The sequence below is a fragment of the Nipponia nippon genome, unplaced genomic scaffold (genome assembly GCF_047370975.1).
Source record: "Nipponia nippon isolate SJK-2023a ecotype South Korea unplaced genomic scaffold, ASM4737097v1 scaffold_1, whole genome shotgun sequence".
In the NCBI taxonomy this organism is placed as follows: Eukaryota; Metazoa; Chordata; class Aves; order Pelecaniformes; family Threskiornithidae; genus Nipponia; species Nipponia nippon.
The window spans coordinates 155441700-155468475 of NW_028262290.1; the positions used below are offsets into that span (position 1 = coordinate 155441700).

Sequence of the window (26776 nt, forward strand, 5' to 3'; positions counted from 1 at the left end):
AGATGGAAAATGGGGAGAGAAAGGCCTAGCAAAAGAAAACATTCTTCTATTAAAAAGATGGAGAAAGAAACACTAAAAATTCATTTTGTCCTGGGGGATTTCCAGTGGATGGACTCCTGTGGTAGATCTTTATTGAAAGGATAGCAGCTGGTTTTCATAAATAGTTTTTGAGCAGTACCTTTAAATGAATTTGCAGAAGAAGGAAGCATCATTATCCTCATTATACCTGTGGGAAAGCTTAGGAAAAGAGAACTGATTCACTTAAAGTCAAACTTTTTACCAGCTGAAACAGCAATAGTCTCTTGAGTGACTCTTCACTGCTTCCTTGGCAGAGGTCTACCTCTTCCATGCCATCAGTTCTCAGTGTGTGCAGACTAAGGCAAAGTGGTTTTGCTATACATTTCTTGCTGTTGCTCAGTGAGATGTGTTTGCTAAGCAGAAGTGATCACTTTCTCCTTTTGTTGTCCAAATTTCATGGTGCCTTCCCCATGACTCTGTTGTTTAACAATAAAAAATGCTGCTCACCACTGCTCGAAGTTTTTAAAAAAATAGTTTCCCTGCAGAGTCCCAAGAGAAATATGGACCAGTTCCCAGATAGTTAGTCCCATCCAAAGACCATGCTCTGAATGATACTGCAGGAGGCATCCCAGGCAAGAGGGATGTACATAGGATCAGCACACATGGCCATGAAAATATTTTCCCAACAGTGTTGGCACAGCCCAGCAATTTGAGGGGAGAGGGATCTGAGACATTCCTGAAAGTCTGGCATTTTTGTTTATTGAATTTTTTATTTGTCTTCATTGGCTTTTCCCAGTTTCCCTCAGGACTGAACTTTGAGAAGCCACAATACTCCAAGTCTGGTGGTTACTGCAGTGTCTCAGTTTGTGAGGTGTTCTGTGGCAATGGGGCACAAGTACCCCCACGTCCCCCACTGAGACACCGCTGCTGATGGGGATGGCAGTTCAATAACCACTCTCCCCCAAACTCAGTTCCCGAAGCAACACAAACAAACCTTACAGTATTCGCAAACATTTCAGATATGATGGAGCCTGGTGTTGGGTGGGAATTGGTTTCGACCATGGCCAGTCAATCCAACTGATACCTGGTCCAGCCCATTGCTGGCACACACATCCCCATCTTAAATTTTAAAAAAGCAGGAAGGAAGTGAAGAGGCAGTGATTGGTGGGGGCTCAGCCGCCCATCTGCTGGCAGGTCACAGCTGACTCTGCTGTTCTACACGTGTTCGCTGCCGCTGCTAATCCCAATGGGCCAAAGTGATTTATTTTCCCATTCTCTTTTTGTAAACCATCCATTGGCAGCAGCCAAAGTCAATCAATTCCTTCCACCAGAGCTCACAGCACAGACAATGGTCATACAAAGCAAAGGCGGTAAAAAATGACAGAGGGAGAGAGCGTGTGGCTAGGGAGCGTGCACAGAGCCTGCTGCTCGCAGCCAGAGGTTCAATCAGCCCTGCAACCTGTGACACCCCCGTGCTACTTGGGGCCAGGAACCCAGGCAGCCCCATAGCCTGCTGAGGGCTGAGGAGCATCACCTTCACAAGGAGAAGCTTTCTGGCTCAGCTGAGGGGCAGGCCATGGAAAAATACACTGGAGAGTTGGAAATACAGGCAAAAGCCATCTGTAGAAGCAGCTCTCCTTTCCCTTGAAAGCAAAGGCTATCATGTACTGTCTGTCATTATTTTGCTTTGGGCTAAAGGGAAATTGTGAAAGGTCTGCTTCACGGAGAAGGTGTTCTCCAGTGAAAGCCTCCGAGAGTAAGACAGTGAGCAGACCCAGAGGGTTCACTTGCTCCTACATTGCTGTTCTTTTACAACCAAAATATCCAGTGGTAAAGTAGCAGTATAAAGAGAGTAGGAGTGATTTTGATAATGAACTTCAGTTTTTCTCTTTTCATGAAAATGAAGGTGAAGTACTTTAGAAATGTCATGATCTTCTGCCTTTACTGCATATCCGCAGGACTCGGTTAAGTTCACTGCAGCACAGGACATGCTGCTTGCCCTGCGCCACCCCAAAGGCAGCTGCCTTGCACTTAAATATATAATATCACTGAAGTGATGGATGGCAGTTGCATAGAAGATATTAACATGACACAAAGCAGTAGTGTACCTCACTATAGGGTGATTATAGAGGGAATTTAAGCAATGAATAACTACCAAGTTTTGATTTGGTTTTGATTCACAGTTCAAAACTTGAGCTTTTGAGAATTTTCAGTGAAATTTCATGATAACAAACTAGAACCTCAGTTCTGAAAATGCCACTGAATATCACAGAAGGGTGTTGGACTGGATTGGGTCAGGCAGGTGAGTCATTGATCACACTCATTGAACCAAGGTTTTCCAAATATTCCCCTGACACAGCTCAATCCTATAAGCATAGAGTAAAACCAAGAAATTGTACTGCTTCTTTAAAAAACAGACTACCTCTGTTCTTCTTAAATATGGAAGGGAATGGGAAAGGGAACATGAGCTCAGCGTGTGCTGTGTGAAAGTTTTGATTGATGTGAAAAGACAACCATGCTAGGGAGCACATACTTTTCTCCATTGTGCTGCTTTCTTGGGCTGTAATCTCATCTAATTTTGCATCTAATTTAAAGGACCTCCACAGGTGGTTCTGCAAGTGCAAGCTATGGCATCAACACAGCCTCTCAGTTTCTTTCTAAAAACATGTAATTATTGCCTCTCGTGTTTGTTTTGCCCAGTGAACAGCAGCAAGCACATAGTGAGAAAATACCGTGGGCACCTCCGAACAAAGATTGAGTCTGGAGAAGGAACCATACCCGTCCGGTGTCATAACGCAGCTCAGACGTGGGACGGCGTGTTGCTGGGAGAGCAGCTCATCACCATGTCCTGTACAGACAAAATCGCCAGGTACCGTAGCACCTGATGTATATACATCGCAAAACTCTTTGCATGTAGAAATGAAGTTTGATGCCACAGAGGACTACGGCTACTGGTGGGGAATAACTAGCAGGTGCTGACAAACCCTGTGGAAACAAAGACCTCCTTTGTATGCAAAACCAGACCATATAAATAGGACGGAATGTAAATAGGACATTTTCCCAAATTCTCCATGGGTCGTTAGTTGCTTTTTACAGTGTGACAAAAATATAAACCCTCTCTGCAGCATTTTTGCCAATAGAATTTCAGTGTGCAAATAAAATACATCCCCTCTGCTCTTACTGGATCATTTACCACAAAACTTGCAAACCAACCATCGTGCAGATAAACTTAGCTCATCTGCACCCTCTTGGATAAGGTGCACTAAAAGCTGCTAGGAATATTCCTACTATTTTCAATGTCATTGCAGCACTTTCATGTCACAGCTCCCTCTGTGGCTTTTTGCTCTGTCCTGTAAATACAACATATATTTATGGAGAATAATTGCAGTAAAATAAGTATTTCATAATTATTCCATGGTGGCACATGAAATGTAAACACGTTCACCATTCTCAATTTAAGGTGTTAACTAATAGCAAGTGATGGCTATCACAAACTGAAAACAAAGTGTGTGCGTTTGGATGCATACTTATTATATTATTAGTATATAACTATACATGCATGTATACTTATGCTCATAATTATATATATATTATGTGCATTAGCTATAGATGCAGCTCTACATGTAAAATACATTACATTACAGCTATAAAAATGTAAATGTTATGATCAAATTCTCTGCTGGAATATCATGCCTAAAAACTCAGTTAAATTACATCAGCCAAGAATTTGGCCCAATTATTAAAAGCCAATATAAACATAACCTTTCAAAAAAGCGTAAAGCTTTTGTGTAATGCAAATGCATAAATTCTGCTCTTAGCTTTAACCAAATGACCTACTGAAGTTAAATTAGTCTGTAGGCTTAGCAAAGCCTGCCATTTTGGCAGAAAAATGTATGACTGAACCAGCAAATGGAAATACTAACAGACTCACAAAATCCGCCCTCTGCTAAGTGTAATCATCACAACTGTTGTGTTTGCATGAAGGATAAAGAGCAACTTCTGCGCTAATGTTTTCATTTATTCATAAAGAGATAACAGAAAACCCAAACTGTTTTCAGTGGATCTCCCACACTTTTTAGATGTAGTTCGGTTTTCCAAATTCAGACTCATATGGACTCAAAAAACTGAACAAATTTAAGTTCAAGAATGGAAATATTGCACTCTCTGTGGTTTTGAATGTCATTAGCCAGTGAATTAAATATCAGCTTTGCAAACAGTATTACATTTGCTATTGATGGGGACATTGACTGTAATGCACAGTCTCAGAAGCTGGGTTTTCTCCAAGCACATCTGCTAAGCGCTTTCAGTGAATCCTTTCCTTGTTGCCACATATCTAAACAGCATTAAAGTCTGTGAAGAAAAAAAGAATCTACCACAAAGTTTTTCCAGGATAAAAAAAAGCTTGCAGGTCTCATCTTTGATATTATTATTGCAATATTGTATGAATTACTGCAATTTTTATTATTTATTTGCACTGTAACTCAAATGGGCATGGGATTTTCCTAGACAAAAAAAAAAAAAAAAAATCAGCAATTGTTATTCCCAGCTTTGAACAGCAAATATTTGTTCTCAACAGGGACAGTTAAAAGCTCTGAGACTGAGAAAAGGGGTGGAAAAGGCAACATCTGTAGGAATGGTGGCAGTGTTGTGGCACTACAAATGCTTCAGAAGTTTGGATATTTGCGTGTTGCATTGCACTGAGGAAATCTGCAAGATATTTTGCAGAGCAGACAGCCATGCATGCACTGATGGGTCCAGCTAAAGCGTTGCCGTGGTGAGAGCAGCACAAGCCTGTGCCAAAATCAGCAGCCAGTGCCTCAACTACAGGTCCCAAAAGCCATAGAGTTTCAGTACTTTAGTGTTTTTTTTTATTTAACAGGGCAGCTCAATCACTCCCAGTCCAGCTGGCCTTTCCTGCTGCATCTTCTTGACAAATTTCCTAACCCTGTGTGTCTCCCAGAAGATCTGCTGGCAGCTGGCACAGGGCAGCTCCCCTCTGTCCCACCACAAAACACGACACTTCCAAGCACCATGGGCTCCTTGGTCAGGTTAAGAGCTCTGGTACAGGTAAAATGGGTAGAACAACTGCTGAATTAGCAGGTGAAAAGATCAAGGAAGCATGGAGATTCAGAAATCGATGAAGGCTTAGAGTTTCAAGGAAGAGGGAATGGTCCTTCCTAATAAAAGGGAAGGATAGAGATGGGAAATAATCACAGAAAAGGTTATTTGTGGGTCTGGTGCAGGCAGCTCCAATAATTAAAAGTGATGGAAACCAAATGAGGGACCCAAACAGGGATTTTGAGAAGAAAAATTCAAAGTTAATAAGTAGACAGTATTCAGTTGAATGTAAAAAAAAACCAAAAAAACAACCACTTCACAAAGGAAACTGAGAAAGGCACATGGAGTCCAGAGAATGCTGGGGGCATCGCCATGGCATGTACCACGGTAAAGGGTCTAAAAGCTTCTGGAGACAGTGCCCAAGGCTATCTAGAGGTGTTCCCAACCCTGGCTGCACTTGTAGGTCATGCCTTTCCCTTTCTTTCTCTCATGGTCACATTGTGAGACCTGATTCTGCAATTTTATTTCCACCAGGCTCCTAATTACATATATTTGTGGCATGACTTCAGTTGGGTTCATGAGTTCTAGTTTGGGAATCATTGTGCTAGTGAAAACAAAGCACCAATACTGCAAGAAATGTTCACAACACAAAATCTTGCATGGCAGAATATAAGAGGTCCCCTCAGAGCTGGCCACCGATGACAATGTTGCCAGAGATTTTTGGCTGTTATAAATCTTATGTAGAGATTGGCAAAGAGTGGTGAGAAGATATGGCATCTTCAATAAACTTTATCCCAAAATTCAGTTTACGACATTAAATATGATCTACGATCAATTTTTATCCTTCTTATCCTCACCTGTAAGAGGAAGAAATCAAAGATTTCTCCACCTGACCTTTGTTTCACCATATATGGGGCTGTTTTCTGGCTTCTTCACCACTGGCCATAGAAAGTACAGGCAGGAAAGGAGTTCAGCAGAAGAGGAGATTGCTCTGTGAGGGTCCTTTCCCCATTCCTGTCCCCACTGAAGAGATCAGTTTCTGTGGTTTCTGTGCCACGCTTCAGACTCCAAATATTTGCTCTACCATGTAGACAGTTCACCCTTCAAATGTCTGCAGGATGCAGGACTCTGGTTGCCCATCAGCCAGACTTGTCTCACAATGAGAAAAAAAGATCTCCAAAGATGAAATTCATGTTTGTATAAGCAAGATTTGACAAAAATCTGGCTTGTATACTTTGGATTTTATTGCTTGTAAAAGCCCCTCAGGAGCACCGGGCTATTAGAGAATGTTTCCTCTTGAGAACCTAGCCGGTAGCTGCTAAAATATACATCATTTTGCATTATTTGCAAAGGACATTGCTATCAGAATATCAAAGACCCAAGAACGGAGATAGTTACTCAGAAAAGTGAATAATATTCTATAAATCATGTATCTAACGATTTATGTTCTCTCTTGCTCACAGGATAGCCATAAGCAGAGAGTGGTTTAATCAGATTTATTTGTTATTCAAAGGCATTTAGCAATTTTTATTACTATCACCACAAGTTTGAGAGAATTTGATGCTTGGTATGCATTATTTGGGCTCTGTGGCTGTGTTGAGATTGCAGGATAAGAGGCCTGGTATCATACCTATTCCCTTACTGAATTAAAGCACAAACACTTCTGGCATGAATACTCATGTTATTTGGCTCAGGCAGGGAATTACGAGGTGAAATTCTGCAACTGCATTATAAAGGAGGTCAGACTAGATCTTGGTGGTTCCTTCTGGCTTTAAAAACCTATGCATTTATATGTGCAAATTTAAAGTTTGGGCTCTGTGAATCCCCAAATAACCCACCCTAAGAAAGTGTTAGTTTTTACACTCACAACTTCAGCAACTCTCACAGTGCAGCTGAAGTGAGTTCAGCACCTCAGTGCCATACCTTTTCAGATTAAATCACATTCTTTAGACCCAAAGTTCATTAGTTACACTAACATCTAAGATTTGGACCTCCATTTCCCTCTGTAATGTACACTGTATACACTTGTGAAAAAGCAGCAATGTCATAAGCAAAATAATTTTGAAAATGATCAGCTGTTTGGGGAAAAATTTGTGTCATTTAACATTTTCTTGATGCTAATCATAACCTACACTAAGACCTTTATGTCAGCACAGGCATCACAGCCCTAAGAGAATTTGGGCTTTTTGTGACAGCAAACCCGTTCATACAATGGGCCAAATTAAACCTTTTTTCATCTCCCTCTCTCACACTAAGGCTGGATGCAGGAGCAGCTCGTACCTTTGCTTATTAGGTGCAAGGTTAATGCTGCTGCTGGTGGAAGTCTCTCTAGGTCCTGTTCAGGAGCAGACAAATGTTTGAAGGAAAAGTGACATATGTACACACATACACACACAGGCATGCACACACAGACACACAAGCACACACATTTAGGTAAAAACAAGGATCTCACTATAGTTCAGCCCCTCTTCGAGGATCTGAATGCAATGACCAAACATTAAGGAGGTTCAGCACTAAATTCTATCTCAGACCCTCAGAAATATTCACACCAGTGAGGACTGAGAGGTGCTCAGGTTCCCACTGATGCAAGGGTGTGCTTAGCAGCACCCCTTTGGTGGCCTGGGGCCTCAGGGACACGGGCTCTCCATTTGTGTCCCCTTCAGTGACATGGTCTCCAGCTGCTCAAAGCCAGCCCAGTGCTCAGCCTCTCCTCTCCCCTGCGCAACACTGCTGGCTTCCCACAGCACACAAAGTGTGTACGTGTGTGCCAGATTTGCAGGTGATAGTTCACACAATCAAATGCATGCATACATAAATAAGAATTTCCAAATGTCTGTATTTCTTATTCCTACAGCAGAAGAAATATGAGAGACTGGACAAAATATTAAATAACCATGCACTTCTCTTACTCAAGTCCCTCTGGATAGACTTGTAGGGGAAAGTCAAAGTCTGCCACAGAGTACAGAAACCTCCTTCCCTTCCATAAGGTTTGCCTGCTGATTCATGGAAACACTGTCTGAGCTTCAGGCCAGCCTCCTTCCACCATGGCTCTTCCCCACCATGCACCCGGTTTGGCAACATGTACCACTTGCCCTCCTTTCTGTACAAAGCTTCCTGTTCTGTGCTCTGAACTCACCAAGTTTATACATCTCATCACCAGCACCTGAGTCCCTTCTTCCATGCAGTGAAACTGGAAAAATTATTTCTCCCAGCATCAACCAATCCAAAATAGCAGGGTGTTCCCTCAAAAATAGCTGCACAAAAAAGTTTAATGATTGCCATTGCCTGTGCTTTGGCAGAGAATTGCAATAGTGCTGGGAGCATATGGAGGAGGCCACCATGGCGCTCCCCACCACAGCAGACCCATAGCATAAACAGGTGTTCCCAGGTCCTGAGTCATCACATCACCTCCACTGCCACGCACGTGCAAATTATTTTGAGGATCTTGATCCAAGCACTCAACATTGTTTATTTCAAAAATTAGTTCTTATCTGGGTGTCCCATTAGAGACTGACTTGTGCAGTGCACTGCCCTTTCCCAAGACCCTCTTCCTTGATAGATCTTAGGAAAGGGACTGCAGACCTTAAGCCATGGCCAGGGCAGAGCATGTTCACACTCACTGGGTATCTAGCTGATTTATTTAATGTGCATCAAACTTGCATCTACACACACTAATAGTGTATAGACATACTTGTAAATGCATAAGCTGTGACACTTGTCCTCTTTCAGAAGTGGGCATCTGCAGCTTCCCTTGCAGGGTGTGGGCTTGGGGAATGTACTTTCCAGGGTGCAGGATTTGGAGGGAACAACCCTTATAAACACTGCCTTTATACATCAAATAAAAGCCAGAATTCAGTATTTATTTTGTAAGCTCTGGCCTTAAAATTGTTTTCTTACTACCACTTCTCGAAAGGTCACCTTTAAAAGACTCTATGTTTTCTTGCCATCAGGTTAATGGTCATCCACTTCCTCATACTTCACAAAAGCAGTGACATTAAGCCCAGAGGTTAAATAAGACCTTGAACATCTAAATTATACTTCACCTATAAAATGACACAAACAATAACAAAGAACTTCAAACTTTGCATTACAGCATTGACAGTCTATTCTTGTCCCATGGCTAAGGTTTGGGCCCATGAGCTAGAGAGTAGGAAGGAATCTTTGCTGAGAATATGTTCAGAGTATTGCAAGGTAATGTAGACTTAAGGTACTGTTTCAGGATTTAGCAGTGGGAGTCTGAAGTAGCATTTTACAAGATGATCTGAGCACATTAAGCTGTATTTAAATGTAACATATAAAAATGCAAGACTAAAAGTCAGTGTTAGAAATCGGCATTCTTAGATCTATTTTAGTGTTAGCCTGTCGACCAGAGCCGTTGTTAACAAAAGACTGAGCCTGACAAGGTAACTCTTTAAGAAAAGCTACTTCAAAGGCTGCATATTAATGTAAATGAAAATCAATTAACACAGCTAGATCTTCAATTAGAGATGATTTGTGCACATGATTTGTAATTCTCTCTCTTAACCCCTTTCTGTGTGACTGAGATTTCAATTTTAATCTTTCACCACAAGGTATGTTCCAGAAAACATATATAAACCACCTACTGTTAAAATACAGATCAAAAACTAATGCACTAGTTCCAGTTTCCAAACCAATAATAGCTAAATGGACGTATAAATAGGAACACCACAGGTGTTCTGCTGAGCACAAGCCACTATGAATATCAATTTATATTGTATGAAGCATAGCTGGAAATATTGGTAATAGAAACTGTGGTACAGGAGGTTAACAAGACGCCAAGCAGGTAAGACTTAAAGCTCTTAATAATGACCAAAAAAAAGTGTTTTTTACAAAAAACGTTAAGAAAATAAGCTTTGAAATTCATCAGCAGTGCATTTTAATGGGCAAGGTTTCCAAAGGTCCCAAGGAGACACTTCAGTCTCACCAAGCTTCAATGGCAGATGGACAAAGTTCCCTGAGATGCTTTGAAGCATCGTGTGAATTTCTCCACATCTCAGTTTTGAAGGATTTCAAGAGCAAGAGCGCAACCGCATTTGGCTTTGAGTAATGCTATGTGCAAACCGATGCTGGAAATACTCAGCGAAAGGACTCCAGATGTCACACCACGGCTCAGCAATGGGCGAGGAGCCGCTTGCTGACCTGAGCGAGGCTGCAGCCCTTTGCACCCCCGCGGGTTTGCCCCAAGATCCTTCCTCAGTATTTTTATCATCCATATTTTGGTTGGTCTTGGAGAGGGGCCACAGCCAACTCGTGCTGTGAGATGATGCTGCATCATGCAGGTGTGGAGGCTGTGATGTGGTTATGACTTGGGGACACATTTTTCTGCATGCCTCACCGGTGGTCCCGGGCTGCCAGGAGCATGGGAGCTGCATGGGGGGCTCTGCGGGGGCTCACCCCCAGTCTGCCCTGCATGCGGGGCCAAGGGAGCACAACGTCTAATTAAAGAAAGGCTGCCTGCTCTGGGGTGCCTCCCAGCTCATCGCTGGCATTTCCGTGATTGACAAACAGGCAAAAATATATTTATTCAAGGATTATCTATATTGAAAACTGGACGCAGGATTCAGTCTTTGTAAACAGTGCAGTAATATCTGCTGTTTGAACAAAAGGAAGGGTATACTTTCCTTCCATTTAAAGCACCAAAAGCTCCGATGTTTAAGTGAAAAAGGGAGATATTTGGTTTTATTGATCCTGCTTGCTGAAGATTTTGGGTTTTTTAAATAAGATCTGTGACTAAGGGAGCAGTGGGTTGATTTTCAGTTTATTGGAAGGGTTATTACAAAGCACACAGCATATAAGTTGAGAGATGCTGCACAATTAGGAAAATTCAGAATGATCCAGCATATTTCCTCATAGCGAGAAAAGTCACTTTGATATATTGAGGACCCAAAATGTAACACTGCATTGCTCTAAATACTAATTTTATTTTGAAAAGCCACATTTGAAGAGAGCACTTTGTTACAGATGGGAACACAGCTACTTTCATGGACCTAAATTAGGCTACAGAAAAATAGCTCCTTCAGAAATGAACACCCTTATTGATAGTTTCACTGTTGCTCAGACAGATCTTTCCCTATCATCTGCCTACAAATAATCCCATAGATGTTCAGATATCAAAGGACCAAGTCAGTACATTAGCAATGCGTGTTGGTCAAGGGATGAACAATACACAGGATAAAAGCCTTTCCCCCAAATATTTGTCAGTTAAATCTATTGTTTATGCAAAAAACTGAACTGGCTGGCCCCCGAGGTAGGTCTTTTTATCCACAGAGCAGAAGCAGAATGAGTAAATGAAAATTTCCCCCATCATTGATGTGCTTTTACTGTGCCCTGAAGGACAAGACCGACAGCACAAGGGTCTCATTTTGGCCAGCTCAGCACAGGACCCCTCTTTTCCTAGGACTTAGTGGGACTCATGCACGTGCTTGGGGCTGCTTTCCAAAATGAGACAACTGGCCAAACACTTTGCCAGACCCCAGCTAGCCTTGAAAGCAAAGCTCCATTTCTGCTTTTTCATCCCTCTTCTCTGAATGGATGCTGCCAAAACAGTGCTGTGTCAAACCGGGAAGTGGCCAATGTACAGGTGGCAGTGCCATCACCCTCACCCCCTTTCACCACCACCGCAGTGGACACCAGCCTTGGTGTTGCTCAAGGAGACCCCACAAGCCATCCCCACCGAATAGTGCCTTCTCGGTGTCAGCACCTTTTGTGATTTCTCTGGCCTTCCTACCATAGGACGCTGTCTGGTTCTGGGACAGTCTCTTTTTACACCACCTTCTACCCATCAGGCATGGCTTGCTCTCGTGCCCTGTGTTCTTTGTTATGTTTCTTCTCCCTTGTTTTTTTGGTCTGGCCCCTCCATCCAATTTGTCTTGTAGCTACTTATACCTTGAAGTCAAAACCCATCATGGCTGATATACAAGTTTCATTGCCCGCTACACCTGCCTGGGTCTTCTTTTGGGATGGGAAAAGAGGGTTGTCTCAGGGAACAACTATTGTATCCAGAAGCTGTGGACTCTAGCTCTGCCTCCAAATAATGCAGCAGACAAGCAAATCATACTCCCTTTCTGCCTTGATTCCCCAGGGTGTATAAAAATGGGGTTTTACCTCACACCAGCATTGTGAGAATTAATCAATGTTTATGAAATGCTTTTAATACATAAAGGATGACCTGATCATGCTTATACTATGATTTCCAATAATGTAATTCCATTGACATCCCAATCCATTTTTACACTAGGATGAACATGTTCAGAATGAGGCAGAGAAATATCTCTAAAGAAAAGGCAGGTTCTTTGCAAAGAATTTAAATTAAATAGTCATTATTACCTTGTAATTTATGATCTGAATAAAATCCCCTATTTTGGTAAATAAAGCTCAAATGATTTCTTGCGATGTGCATATTGCTAAAATTCAAATATTGTCGAACATATGTTGTTTTTCTGTTTAGCTGCTTTTTTGTCTTCTTTGATCAAATACACAGGTTTTTTTTTAAAGAAGTGTCAAATGTTGAAAACAACACATATCTTACAAGTTTCCATCTGGACAAAGATATCGTTGTTTAATTTTTTACTTGCCTTAGAAGCTGGTCAGAGGCATAGTACTGTTAGCTGAACTCAATTCTATTTCTTAAGCTTGCATTATTAATTTTGCATCATGATAAGATATTTACTCAAAGAGGCAGCTAGTTCTTTCCTTTAAAACTGATGTTATTTGCAGGAATGACCACACTTTTTTTTCCCCAAATGAAGTTATGCAAATCTGATCGACTAAAGTAAATGTTTCATAAAACCAATGACTGTTTAAATTGTGGGACTAAATTGTTTGTATATAAATATTACCTTTTATATTCCATTTGAGTTTTATGTAGATGAACACATTACTTTAATGACCTGCATTTACAGAGGGAGACAGGGAGAGTCTGACTCTGAAATCCTCAGCAGCCAGATGGCTGCCTTTTCTTGCATGAGATTAAAAGATGTTTCTCATTCACAGCCCTGCTTCGGAGGCAAATTAATATAGCCAGCTAAATTACTTGTTTTTTTGGAATAAAATTTAAAGAGAACTTTTTAAAGCAATTGGTGTCACAGGTTCCTAGAGCAGATTGCTCTCCAGGTACAGCATGCTGGTTTTAAACATTCAGTAATTAATGGAAAGTATTCCGTGTTAATTGACTGCTTCAGGAAAGGGAAATATAATGACTCCTTATTAATCATGAAAAGAGACATACAGCACAGAGGCACTGCAATAATTGCACTAACGGTTGAGAAATGTTAATTAATGAAAAGAACAATGATGTAAGAAATTAGCTACATAATGCTTGCTGCTGGTGGAGATTGTGCTTTAAACACATTATTTAGCATGGCAGCCACTGGATGTTGCCTTAAATAGCAGGCACCTCTTACCCTTTCCTTCAGTCAGCTACGGAGTTCCAAATGTTGCCGGTGTTTTGGTTTTTAATGAGCCAAAAGACACTCTCCAAAACTACATTTTCTGAAGCATTTTCAGTTTGAACTCCTGAACTCAAAACTATTCAAACAGATTGACAGTGTTTGACTTATATAAAAATTTTATGCAAGTGTAAGACAGCATGTTAGTGTTTGTATGGTGGGGAACAACTTCTTGTTACATGGGCTGAGCTATATAGGTTTGCCAAGAAGATAACTGCATCATGATCTCTTTCCCCTTTTTAATTTTCCCACTTTTTAACCAATTACCTGTCCCCTGAAGAATTTAGAGAGAGCATCCTGTCAATTTGTGCCTAGCATGATGTAAAAATTCATAGAATATGAAAACGCAGAACAGTTCTGGCAACTAATCCAACAGCAATATATGGGTGCTCACAGACATTAACAGATTGAAGGCCCCAAGGTTTCCACCATCACTCCATTGCACCTTTAGGACAGCGACAAGCTGACACATATCAATCACTCTGAACACTTTAGAGCAGGTCAAACTATTGGTTGCAAATAAATTACATAAAAGTGTAGCTCTTCAGGACCAGGATTTGATTCTTATGAATGTCTTCATACGTGCATGATCATTTGTGCAAGGCAATGTCAGCCCATGAGGGTATTGAAAATTATTCACAACAATTTTGTGGGAATTTTGGCCACCCAAGTTACATGTTGTCTTGGCTGCATAGCTAGGGGATGGTAGTAATATACGACAAAGGGTAAATAAAGGTAGAATAACAAAAGCACTCATTTTAGCTCTACCATTGGAAGCGTAAAATTATAGAAGGAGAAAAAAATTGAAATTCTGCTAAAGACATGCTAAATGAACATTCACTAAACACAAAATGCTTTTATAAAGAATAGCTCTCAACAGGAGGCCTCTGTTTGCAATAACACAAGACAGAAATACATCCCTTAAGTCAGTGGCATCACAGCAATCTAAAACCATCGTAGAGGGGGAGTCAGTCCACAGGTTTGTAAAAACCCAACAGTGCAGTGCTTCATGCATCATAGGGCAAGGACAGGAATCGTTTCATCGTTCATCCCTCCAACCCATGTGCTGGCCTTTGCTGATTTTCCCAGGGCAGCTCTCTTGTGGCCATTCCTCCACCCATGTGTTTTATTGCTCCTGAATTTCTTTTCCAGATGGAACATCCTTGGGCTCCAAGGTGCTCTCCTCAGCTCCTTCATCGAACCCATGTACTTGCACAGCATCATTGTGGGAAGCCTCTATCACACTGGTCACCTTTCCCGGGTAATGAGCCATAGAATAGAAGACATTGGTCAGCTGCCAGCTTCATACCGGCGCAATCAGCTGCTTCTCAGTGGTAAGCAGACACCTGCCTGCAAGACAAATGATCCCCTCTCCCATCACTAATTGTGCTGGTCACCAACAGGAAAGTTTACTTGTTTGTAAGTAAACCATTAGCTCATGCCTTCTTTTTTTCCTGCAGAGTATGAATTCGTAGAATGAAGAAACTGATGCATTTAAATCCAGTTCCTTTGTCACATGCAGTGACCACAAAAAGGATTGGTGGTGGCTAGAAGCCGACTAGGAAAACAAACACTGAACAAAGAATTCTCAAAGTGGAAAAAAGTGTATGACTAAAAGATTTCTAAAAAACAGGGAGGAAGTTTTCAGTATATTTTTGGTTTAACTCTCTCCCATCCCACTCTCCCTCACCCAGTGAACACACAAGTATGTGGAGTCAGGAGAACCAGCCCTCGCATCTCTGGCGCCATGCATGCAGCCTCACCACCAGGGCCCCTTACTCGGAGCCCCTGCTTCTTCAGGACTTGGTAGCCATCGTGTTTGGAGCAGATGGCCATAAGAAAAAGGCTGTTGGTTCATGCAGAGGACCTTGCCTGCTCAGCAGACCTCAGGGAGGCATTGCTGCCAGCTGAGGAGGCTGCTGCCTGTCATGTGAGCACCTCTGTGGTTTCCAGCTATCTTTGGGGCTACTCTCACTGCCAGCACTTCTCCTTCCCAGCCCCTGTCTCTACCCCAGGTCTCTGGTCCTTTCTTCTCCATCCCCCCGACTCCCACTTCCTTAACCCCCAGCCAGGCAGCAGCTGTCTGGCCTCATCCCAGCAAAATCGCACAAAGTCTTGAATGCCTTCAGATCCTTATGAGGCACGTGGGTGCTAAGGGCCACCAGTTCTGTACAGGATTAGACCCTTAGACTCTCATTCTTCAGGAGGATTCCCTGAGACACCAATATGATGTCAAGGATACAGAGTTGGGAGGTCAGGATACTTTAGTGGAGTACACCATTGGTTTTCAAAGTCCTCTTTCAAGGTCCCTCAGTCAGAAGAGTGCTGTTTTATCCCTTATTTCATGTTCTTTTTTTTTTTTTTTTTAATGTGTCTTTGTGAGAAAATTAGTTTGGCTGAGGCAGAAGTGATAGTTTAGCCACTGGGGAAATTCTCAAGTTCTGTGTGGTTTAGTACATCTGGCAAGTGTAATGTGCACATACATGTTATGAGGTGAATAGGTCAAAAGGTTTATCCTTATTTGAACAGCTTAGCTCAATTTTTTTAACTCTTCAGCGCAGCTAGCCAAAGACCGTGCCATGCAAGTATGCAGGAAACTGTGCTACACACTCCTCCACTCTATGTCCCCTCCTGCCCTGGTCCAGCATGGGCATGACTCAGCCCCCTCTTCCTTCCCACGCCACATCGTGGGAGAGAAGAAAGGACTCGCAGCTGGTCAGGAAAATCTCCCCATTTCCAAAACCTGGCTGTTATTTTGGCAACACACCCCTGTTTGCCAGAAGCCTCTGCATCTCCCACTGGGGAAGCTGATTTCATCCTGTGCCAGCCCTAAGTCATTATAAGTCCACCCATACCTTACGATCAAAATCACACCCACTTTCACTGTGTCTGCAAGATGTACAGGGAAACCCACTTGAACTGCTGAAGGACTGAAAACACAGTAAGTGATTTAGTAAGAGATTTAACCACAGAACAGCTATTTCTTTGCTGGGTTGACCTTGCAGACTAAAAGTAACGGCTCACACTTGGCCCAAGTGTGTATTTACGTCCAAGAGTCATTGTCAGAGATTTCAAGGGAGTTAGAAATGTGTCAGAGGGGCCCCTGTGTCACTTTAAATATCTGCATGTTTCATAGCTGGCTTCCTCCTTCCCGGAGACTTCTGTTTGGAAAAGCTTTCGCTTTGTTTTTGGTTGTGTTTGTGGGTTTTCTTCAGCCCAGGAGAAGCAGTGGGAGGAATCTATCTCTCTCTACATTATTTTTGTCTCTAAAGCCATTATTTGTAATCTTCCCTCCCCCACAAATCCCAGGGAGCCAATACTGCTTAAAACTTATATTGCTGAGGCTTGTGCTGCATTTCTCTTACCTGGAAAACTGTGCCAACAGTGTATCCAGTGACTAAGGAGCTGGGCACCTAACAAAAGCCATACTGAAGGCATTAGAGACCAAACCTCAGCAATCTCAGCCAGGCAACTCCACCTCCCACAGTCGTCTCAGAGATCAGGCCAGCCAGGGATTTCAAATTGCAGGAATCCTTCAATTACAAGGATGCCAATTATTTTGTCACTTGGTCATAGCAGTACAAACATTTCAATGGAAAGGAGAGTCATGGTGTGTGATAAGATATCCTGAGATAACTCCTTGGCCCCACAGAAAAATAAACAATGAGGTTTTCCACTTACACCAGTCCCAGCCAGATGGAAATCCATTCATTCACTGGGATTACTCTTGGGCGTATTTTTTAGAGGAAAGAAAATCCCTGTGTCAATTTTATTTCCTGTTCTCTTAAGGTTGAGACCATTCTAAAGAGTATCCTGAAGAGGCATGAGGTTTTGCTAGGAGAGAGGGGAGAATGAGGACAGATTTCAGTTCATATCCCACAGTATTCAAGTTCATATTATTTGTACAAAGACTTTTCCTTCCAGTTTCTACGGTCTCCTATTGTACTCTTTGTTGTGTTGTTTTTAAGGAGGATATTTTACATAAAAGAGAGAAAATGATCAAGATTACTTGGGTGTTACTTTTCAAATAAAATCAGAACAATTATTTGTCAAAAGAAAAACATGAAAAAAGTGTTAAAAAAGGATCAAAAACAACAATCAGAGAATATATCTAGGCTCTGTATTTACATCTGTCGTGAGTCTCGTTTTTTTTCTTTAAAGCCTCTTCTCTTGCATTCAGAAACTGATGTGAAAATATCTTCTACTTACCTAAATACGTGTACTTATATATGATAGCTGGGAAGAGAAAGCATGAAAGCCAAACCAGCACGGAGGGTTTTCCAGGCAGTGGGGCAAGCTCCTGGCTCTCACAGTAGTCCGCCGAGAGCAGAGGGAGGCCCCAGGCTGGGCAGGGGTGTACAGCCCCCATCTGATGGGCACCCACAGCCTGCTCTGTCCTCCGTGTGGCCTTTCCTTCTTTTCCTCTGGTCAGTGTTTTCGCAACATTTTTATTTATTTAGTGGCCTGTGGCAACTTTGCACAGCAGGGTGTTTGCTGTTGTGTTTTTTGGCACTCAAGTCCTCTAAGCTTTTGGGTGCTATCTTGACAGAAAGTGGTGGATAGTGTCAAACAGCTGATTTTTATTTCTTTGCATCTTGTTCTGTGAGGAGGCGTTTGAACAGCACCAGACAGCTATCTGATTTTCAAGTTCTCAGTGTATATCCTGTTGCCTAGGTGAACTGGCGGTTTAGATGCAGACTGATCTGTTTTATCGGGGCAGGGGGGGGGAATTGAAAGAGGTATTAATATGACATGAATGTATTTACAAACCCTGGGCGAGGTTATGACTTAGCTGTAATTCTCTTCTACTTGCTAGCGAGTTCAGTCCCAGTGACTGACATGATTTCTGCAATTCCAGCTTTGCCACTGATACAAAGTGGTTGTACTGTATAATTTTTTCCCTTCAATGGCCACATTTCTCTCTCTCTGTGTGCTCAGTCCCATCTGGCTCTTGCAGCTCCCCCCCAGGGCAGAGGTGACCACACTGGAAGGAGCAGAGGGAGCATGTCCCTCACCAACATTGCTTCCTATGGTGCTGAGAGGCCCCAGGCAGCAGGCAGGAGTTGCCTGCAGAGGCAGCGTCTCTGCCACGGCTGACCCTGCACAGCCCTCCACTTCTCCCTGGTCTCATTCAGGGGCTTAACAAGCTCAGCATGTTTAAATGGTTCCCATTTACCATTTAAATGATTCCCACTAGCTCCCATGTCCTACCGTTCTGCCTGAGATCAGCAGATGCATATGGCGTGCAAGAAGGAAAGCATGGGCTTTGATCTCTCTTCTTTAATCTCCTCCTCTCTGAATAGCCCATATCACTACCTCTCCATCTCTGCAAAAGTTCTTGAAACCCTTCAGCGGAAAATGCAAAGGACCTTTCTCTGTTGCCATCCACCCAGGAGCAATGAAAGCAGGTCCCCATCAAGCTGTGCAAACCATGACCTATTGCTGGAGCTGCTGCAGGCAGGGGTTTTGGCAGGAGCTGCTGTTTGGAAACAGAGATCCAGCCCTGGCACTGGCCTGTGCCGGGGCTGCCGTGCCAGGCAGCCCCTGCCCACCAGTACGGTACTCACCTGCCTGCTCACCACAGTGGCTTTTGTTGTCCAGGTTTGCTGGCTAGTGGCCCACACAGCAAGTTAATATAGAGGGACTCAACAGCTGGACCCAGACATAGCATCCAATGCCCACATTTTCCAAAATATTCAAACTGCTTCAGGTCACTCTATCTTTTCCAGCCTTGGGAGCTCCCAGTGTTGATTCTTTACTCAAAAGCTCAAAAGCACTAATGAGCAGGGCAAGGCAGAGCTCACTTGGTTGCATTTATCCTTGCTGGAAAATAAACCAACCATTTTCTTTATTCCTCTTATTTCCTAGCAAAGACTAATCCTTCCCTGGTTTCAGGTACAAGAAATGAGAAAGCGACAGGAGTCATGGAAAGGTTGAACTACACTAAATGGTTAAGAAGAGACCGGAATTTACCTGATTAAAAATAACTCTCTCTCATGTACACGCCCACACCTGACCTTGCAGACCTGATCTGCATTTAGAGCCAAGGGAGATCTCACCCATAGAATCATAGAATCATAGAATAGTTTGGGTTGGAAGGGACCTCTAAAGGTCATCTAGCCCAACTCCCCCTCCAATGAGCAGGGACATCTTCAACTAGATCAGGTTGCTCAGAGCCCTGTCCAACCTGACACTGAAAGTTTCCAAGGATGGGGCATCTACCACCTCTCTGGGCAACCTGTGTCAGTGTTTCACCACCCTCATTGTAAAAAGTTTCTTCCTTAGATCTAGTCTAAATCTACCCTCTTTTAGTTTAAAACCATTACCCCTTAGCCTATCACAACAGGCCCTGCTAAAAAGTCTGTCCCCATCTTTCTTATAAGCCCCTTTTAAGTATTGAAAGGCTGCAGTCAGGTCTCCCCACAGCTTTCTCTTCTCCAGGCTGAACAACCCCAACTCTCTCAGCCTGTACTCATAGGAGAGGTGTTCCATCCCTCTGATCATTTTTGTGGTCCTCCTCTGGACCCGCTCCAGCAGGTCCATGTCTTTCCATGTAGGCAGAGGACTCCAGTATGTGATTCAGATGTCCAAAACTGGCCATGTGAATGACACAAAGGTCATGCAGTCACACTGAAAACATCTTAATTGTTGCTGTCTGAAATTAAATAAGGCACATTCCGCTTAAAGATATCCAAAATATTGCCATTAGGACACTGACTAACTCTTGAAGAGATCGTTGCACCCATACAGGTAGGAATCTTACAGGCAGACACAAGGTGGGGTGCAAGAGTTTTCTGTGTAGCTCTGTGATGTCTACAAGATCATTATTAACTTGGATCTAATAAACTCTCTGTGATGATTAAATGTGTGTTTTGCATTTTCTTATCCCTGTTTGTACCCCCTACAATCCAGTGTTCCCATCACAGCAAAGGCCCCAGCAGTTAATAGCAGATAAATACGCTGGACCACGGAAAGCTCACCTGGAGGAACTCATGGCAAAAGCACTTTGCTGCTTAGTTCCTTTTAAAGACCAGTTATCCCATTAAAGCCTTTCTGAAAGATTTCACTCAGCAACCGTAACACTGATGTCAATATCACGCACTACAATCTAATGGCTTTCCTTAGGCTAACAAAAAGTTTGCCTGCAAGGTGGAAAAAGATCTATCGGAATTGCTAAATTATGTCTCTCTGACGTATTCGGACTGGTAACATTTAACTGATGGTGACAACAGCATGTGCAGTGCACAATGTCAGTGTGTTTGCTCAAGGAGGTCTCGTGCCACAACGACCCACCACATGTTAGCAGCCTCTGAAGGTTTTGAGCACTGGATGTTATTGGTGTCCTTCTCTCCTGCCAGGGGTTAGTCACGCTGATGCTCGGCAGCCCGGAAAATCTCCCGGCTTCAGTGTGAACTGGATTGTGGGGAGCACCGACCTGGAGGTTATCAATGCCACGACGGGGAAGAGGACCTGTGGGAGTCCCTCACGGCTCTGCAAGCACATGTTCTTCACTCGGTGGGCAAAGCTTCATGGCAAGGTATGCACTGACAGGACACTGCCGCCAGCCCTAGGTGGGCTAGTCCTTACCCCGGAATCAACCCTGTTTTAGTAATTTCATGATGAAGCTGCAGCCTCCACAGGTGTCCTGTGTCCCTGCCTTCGAGGCATCTACCCCACTTCATTGTTCCACAGGGGTTTAGACTCCCAAGATAAACCGCTCCCAGTCTCACCCAAGTTAGCTGACTGAAGCAGGTGCTATGGATTGCCCACTCCCCTCTTCTTCCCCACTCTCCCAGATGTGCTGATAAATCCATACAGTGATACAGCTGCTCCTCACAGGGTGAGTGGCCAGGTGCTGAAGGCTCTCCAATTTCATTATGCTCGGCAGCAGTACAATTTAATGGCATTAAAACTACAGGCTGTACTTAATTAAAAAGGCCACCACCCCATGACAGCCCTGCTTTCTCTAGGGAAGATGGCCATGGACTCCCCTTATTTGAAATGGCACCAAAATCAGCCCACCAAGGTGGTGAGCCTGATCCCACCACTTCCAGGAGGCACAGGAGGGAAAATACAAAGTGTCTCTTCAGCCCACCTGCTTTCACTGCTAGAGTATTAATTTACTATAAGGAGGCTTATCAAGAATTGTCCTGCAGTCCATGTAGAGTGGAAGATGAGGACAAGAAAAAATTATTTTATTAAGTGCCAAAACCTTTTTACTATTGGGAAATGAGTGGAAAAGAACAAGGCAGAGTGACAGCGGGAAAGTCTGGAGCCACTTCCACCAACAAAGTCATTCGGGAAGGCAAAGGGACAGGCAGGGTGGGGACATATGAGGACAAGCCCAAAGGGGTTGTTCTGCTCTGCAGGAGACCCGAGGGAAAGAGGCTGGTGGGACTCATCCCAGCCCAGGCAGTGTCATGACCTGTCTCAGCAGAGAGCCTGAGCCTGGGGGGAGCAGAAGGGACCAGCCTGGGCTTCGTGCCCAGGGCGCAGTCACAGTTCAGTGGCACGGGTCCCAACCTGTTTCTTGCACAGCAAGTGGCATGGGAAGGGGGGCAAGAAGCACTCCTGCTTCCCCAAAAAAGGAGGGATCCTCATGGGAACAAAACCTGGGACAAGCTGGGCCCCAGGGCACATTATGGCCAGGACTATGGCCGGGAGAGCTGGACCGTGCCTGGCTGGCACCGGGGACAGGATTGGGGTGAGCAGGAGGGAGTAACTCATGGCTGAGCAGGGCACTTTGCTTTCAACAAAACAAAGTATTTGATAATGTCATCAGTGTCCACCTCTGGGTAACAAAGGGGCATCTGGAGGGGAGCCACCACCAGCCAGGCCAGCTTGTGGCCCATTGACACCCAGGCTAGCAGCATCACCCTCCCTTGCTGGCTGGGCCAATACACTCCGTGGTGTGCTGGCGCCACCAGACCGGAGCAGCTCGTTTCAGGCTGTGCATTCACCTTTTCCTTTAATCTGTCTTTCAGCATCTCTCCTTTTTAGAGAGAAGGAAAACAGTGTTGTTTGCTCTCCAAGGCCATGTTTTGAGGGTGCTTTTTCCTACAGGGTGCTGTTTCCCTGGCTTGTAAGCATTGGACTTTCACCCTTCTGCTTGTTCTAAGGCATTTTCCAGACTTTGGTTTCTTTCATATAATGTCAAAGCCTCACTGCTGGTTAAAGATGCTCAGAAAGGATTTTTTCCCTTTTTTTTTTTTCTAAAAATCATCTTAACTGAGAAGTAGGTTTTTGCCTGTGTAAAACACACCAAGATTTGCTACTGCCTATGCCCACTCCAAGGCAAAGCTCTTTAACCCGTTCCTCTTCACAACGGCTTGAAACCGTGTCACAGGCATTTATTGCTTCCCTGTTTTTTTGTTGTTAAACCAAAAGCAAACACACAAAGCACAGTGATAGTTTGTTTGTTGCTTATGAAATGTAGACAGGAAGATTATACAGCTACTGAAGCCTCCTGTTTCTTTTGGCTTGTCGGTTGATTTTTTTTGTTTTTATTCTATTTTTTTCCCCTTCTCTGATTTTTGTTCTGCAGCTGAGCACACGAATACCAAGCCATGGAGACATGCCATCAGTGTACAGCGAGGCAAAGCTGGTGGCTCAGACGTACCAGTCTGTCAAGCAGCAGCTGTTTAAAGCGTTTCAGAAAGCCGGTCTGGGCACCTGGGTGAAGAAACCCCCAGAGCAAGATCAGTTCCTACTAACTATATAAATCACTTGACACCTTTGCTACATGACCGGATCAAATCAGCTGGAGAGAAGGTTAGGCAGGATGCGTGAGCCGAGAGAATTGAAGCAGTTTGAGATTTAATAGCAACCTCCATGGGAATATTTGCTTTTAATTCTGTATTGGAAATACGTAAATAGAAATGTGTCTGATGCACTGAACTCGACCTTAGAAAACTGCTTTTTCATGATCCCTTCCCAAGAATGTACCTGCCTAAATTATAACGCCACCTGCACAAAGATTCTGCTTTTCATTGTTTATTGCTGTTGGTTATTACTGATTTGAGGCATTAGCAGGCCACCTGTCTGATCCAAAATAGAGTTTGTTTTCCCTCACACAATCAGTGCAAGAGTCATCACTGAATAATGGAAAATAGTGAGCAAAGATGGAAGTACCCCAGGCAGACGGCATGACAGCAGGTCTCAGAGCACCCATAATAATCCATGTCTAACCTCTATGCAAAAAACATCCTGTTAGCTGCCTAAATCTGTGAGAAAGAATTTGGACCTCAAAGATATGCAGCATTTTTAAACTCTGTTTTCCACTGCTGGCTCTGAGCACAAAGCCAAGCATCAGGATTCCCTTGGGTTTTACACTTCCCTCTGACGCCTTGGACAAACCACTTCCCACCAAATCTTCAAATCTGGCCACCAGTTCTGCACGCTGCAAATTTTAATTATCCAGGCCCAGTTCATCACACACGCCCTTTAGACACCAGCCGGGACGCAGACGCTCTTCAAGAGGGCAATTCAACCCTGTGCTGCCTGCGGAGGTGCACAGCTCTGCAGCGGCTGACGGTGAAGAGCGGTGTGACGATGGCGGCAGCTCTGGAGCTTCAGGTAGCTGCCTAAAATCAGGCAGGCTGGAGCCAGGATCCAGAGCCCCAGATTTCAAAGCTTGTGAGGATCCAAGGCTCTATATTAAGTGGGTATGAGCTCAAGATGCTCCGTACATCTGAAAAATCGCTGGGTTGAGTAGCCACAGCTATGACATCCTAAACTAGAGAGCACATTTGATACTTGGCTCTTTCCTGCCTCAGTTTCTCCATCTGTCAAATGGGGATAATGATACTTACCTGATTCACATCTAAGAAACTTGGCAGGAACAAAGTGCTCTGGTCATATGCAACGATGTAAGCCAGATTCTGTCACTCTTGCAGTGAGTTTTACCTCCCCACATAGTCCAATTGACGTAAGTGCAGTAGATGCAACTACAGGCCTGGGTAAGGTCTTACTCAATGTAAGAGCTTTCAGATTCTAGCTCTGTGTAAATGCTAAGTATTGTTATTATTATTGTTCATGTTCATCTGCAATTTGAAAAGCAGGTGGGGTTTTTCGGTTAGGAGGTGAGTAGCACTCAACAGTTAAATATTTTCTTCATAACTGTGGCTGGGTCTGATATAATCTCATCTTTGAACCATCCCAAACTTCATCAGAATGCAGAAGATGATACAGTCATGGGAGAACTGAGCTGACAGTCCCACTGCAGAACCAACTTTCAAATGCCCTATGTATTTCTTTCAGTTTTGGGGTTTTTAAATGACAGGATTTGCGGGTATATAACTACTGTTTTCTTTTTATTCCTGTGATTCTCTTTAAATCTGTATATAACATGCTGCTACTGATTTGTGATAATTGTCTTGGTATTTTCTCAGAACTGTCAAGCTGAGTTACTTTTCAAACAACACAAGGCTCATATTTTTCCATGTAATTTCCTTTACACGGGAAACTGTTCCTATCAATAAAGATAGATGCTCTTTGTATAGGGTTTATCATGTTTGGAGAGCCATATACAGTAAATACATTGTTTATTGATGCCCACAATAGAATAGCTACAGTATTTTGATGAGATTTTATTTTTAGATTATAAACTACAAGATGTATCTATAGTGTCTTGTATAAAAACAATTGTGATAAACTAGAATTTTTAAATTAGATAAAACAAAGCTCTCCCCTTCCAGAAACCTTTTCAGCAAAATAATACATTCCATATTAACTACCAAAAATATTTTAAAAAAAATTCCTTAGAGTAGAAATAGTTAAAAAAAAAAAAAAACGGAGACGTTTCAATAATGGAAGCATTTTGTGGTAACCACTTTGTCAATACTTCGACCACTTTGTCAGCTCTTCTGATTAACATTCAGAATATTTTTGGCACCTTCTGGAGCTTCCTGGTACCTCCACACGTCCCGTCCTCTAACACAGCTGTCACTGGTGCAGACCTCCAGTGTGGTCTGGGCAGCAAAGGTGCCCAGAGGGGCAGCGGGCGGGTGGGGGGTCTGGCCCACGACTGGGGGTGCAGGAGAAGCTGTGGGTGACACTGGCAGTGGTGGTCCCAGGGGCTCTGGCTGCTCCCATAGAGGGAGAGAAACCATAGGGCAAACAGAGAGGAGGACAAGGTTTCTCATGCGGCGATCCACAGGGCAGAGGGAAGCAGTGTCTTCTACTTCTCCTCTCCAAGTTAATCTTTATCTAGCACACAAGAGACCTCAAGGCTCCTCCTTACATCTCCCTGCCCTCATCCACCCTCCTCCAGCCCTGGCATGACATCAGCTCAACTAATGCATATAGCTCCACAGGCCGGTGTTGCAGCTACTGTGACAAAACACCGTGCCTGGTTATTTTTAAGAACAAAAAGAAAAGTGTGGTGGGATTGAATTATCCTTTGTTGCAGGAAATACATAAATGCAATCCTGGATTCAGCTGCCAGAATGAAGTTAGTAGTGGGGACCAAACCCAGTCTCCACTGCAGGTGGTCATCAGCTGATCTCATTGAAGGCAACGGAGTTGCACCTGCTTGCACTAGGGTTGAATATGACCTTAAACGTCTACTTCTTCTCACTACGTGCAGCGATAGAGTGTGATGGGACCACACTCCAGAAGCACACATGACCTACACGCAGCATTTCTTGAAGCAAAGGAAAACTTGCTCAGTAGTAGTTCTTTAGTGACGGTTCTGTACATAACACGCATGAGTGAATGGCAATACTGTACTAATGGATGTACATTTGTAATATTTGTAAAAAAAAAGAAACAAAAAAGACAACAAAAGAAAATAAATCTGAATTTACATATGTGAATTTGCTGCTAAGTTCTGTAAATTGCACTTCAGTGATACTTGATAAGTGAATGTTTCTGTTAAGTGAATAAAATGCCAAGTAAAATTGTTCTTTCACTGTTTGTCGACCATTTTTCACTGTGGCTTAGCAATCACTTTGAATGTGCTCCAAAATGCTAGCATGTATTTTTACACACACCTACTGTAGATCTCCAGACAACATGTTCTTATTCAGTTTGGATTTGATTTGAATCACACACTTGTATTGAGAGATGGATGTGCCCACTCATGTAGAAGAAGCCATACAGGGACACAGTTTTATCCTGGAAGAAGAGTGAACTGGGTCCATCTCTAATTTGATCCTTCCAGGTTACTCTCAAAGATCTTTCTTAATAAAAATTAAATATGTTTTTGCAAACTCACATTGCATGGGACTTGC

At 43.2% G+C, this 26776-nt stretch overlaps 1 protein-coding gene across 1 annotated transcript in view; it reads left to right on the forward strand.

Annotated features, from left to right (window-relative positions):
• The window catches only part of ADARB2 (adenosine deaminase RNA specific B2 (inactive)), a 319924-nt gene extending 293478 nt beyond the window's left edge, over window positions 1-26446 (forward strand). The window contains exons 7-10 of the mRNA XM_087729609.1: window positions 2719-2887; window positions 14697-14878; window positions 20903-21081; window positions 23089-26446. Coding sequence (XP_087585735.1) covers window positions 2719-2887; window positions 14697-14878; window positions 20903-21081; window positions 23089-23265 — 707 coding nt within the window. The 3' untranslated portion in view covers window positions 23266-26446. The remainder of the gene's footprint in view (window positions 1-2718; window positions 2888-14696; window positions 14879-20902; window positions 21082-23088) is intronic.
• The last annotated feature ends 330 nt before the right edge of the window (window positions 26447-26776 follow it).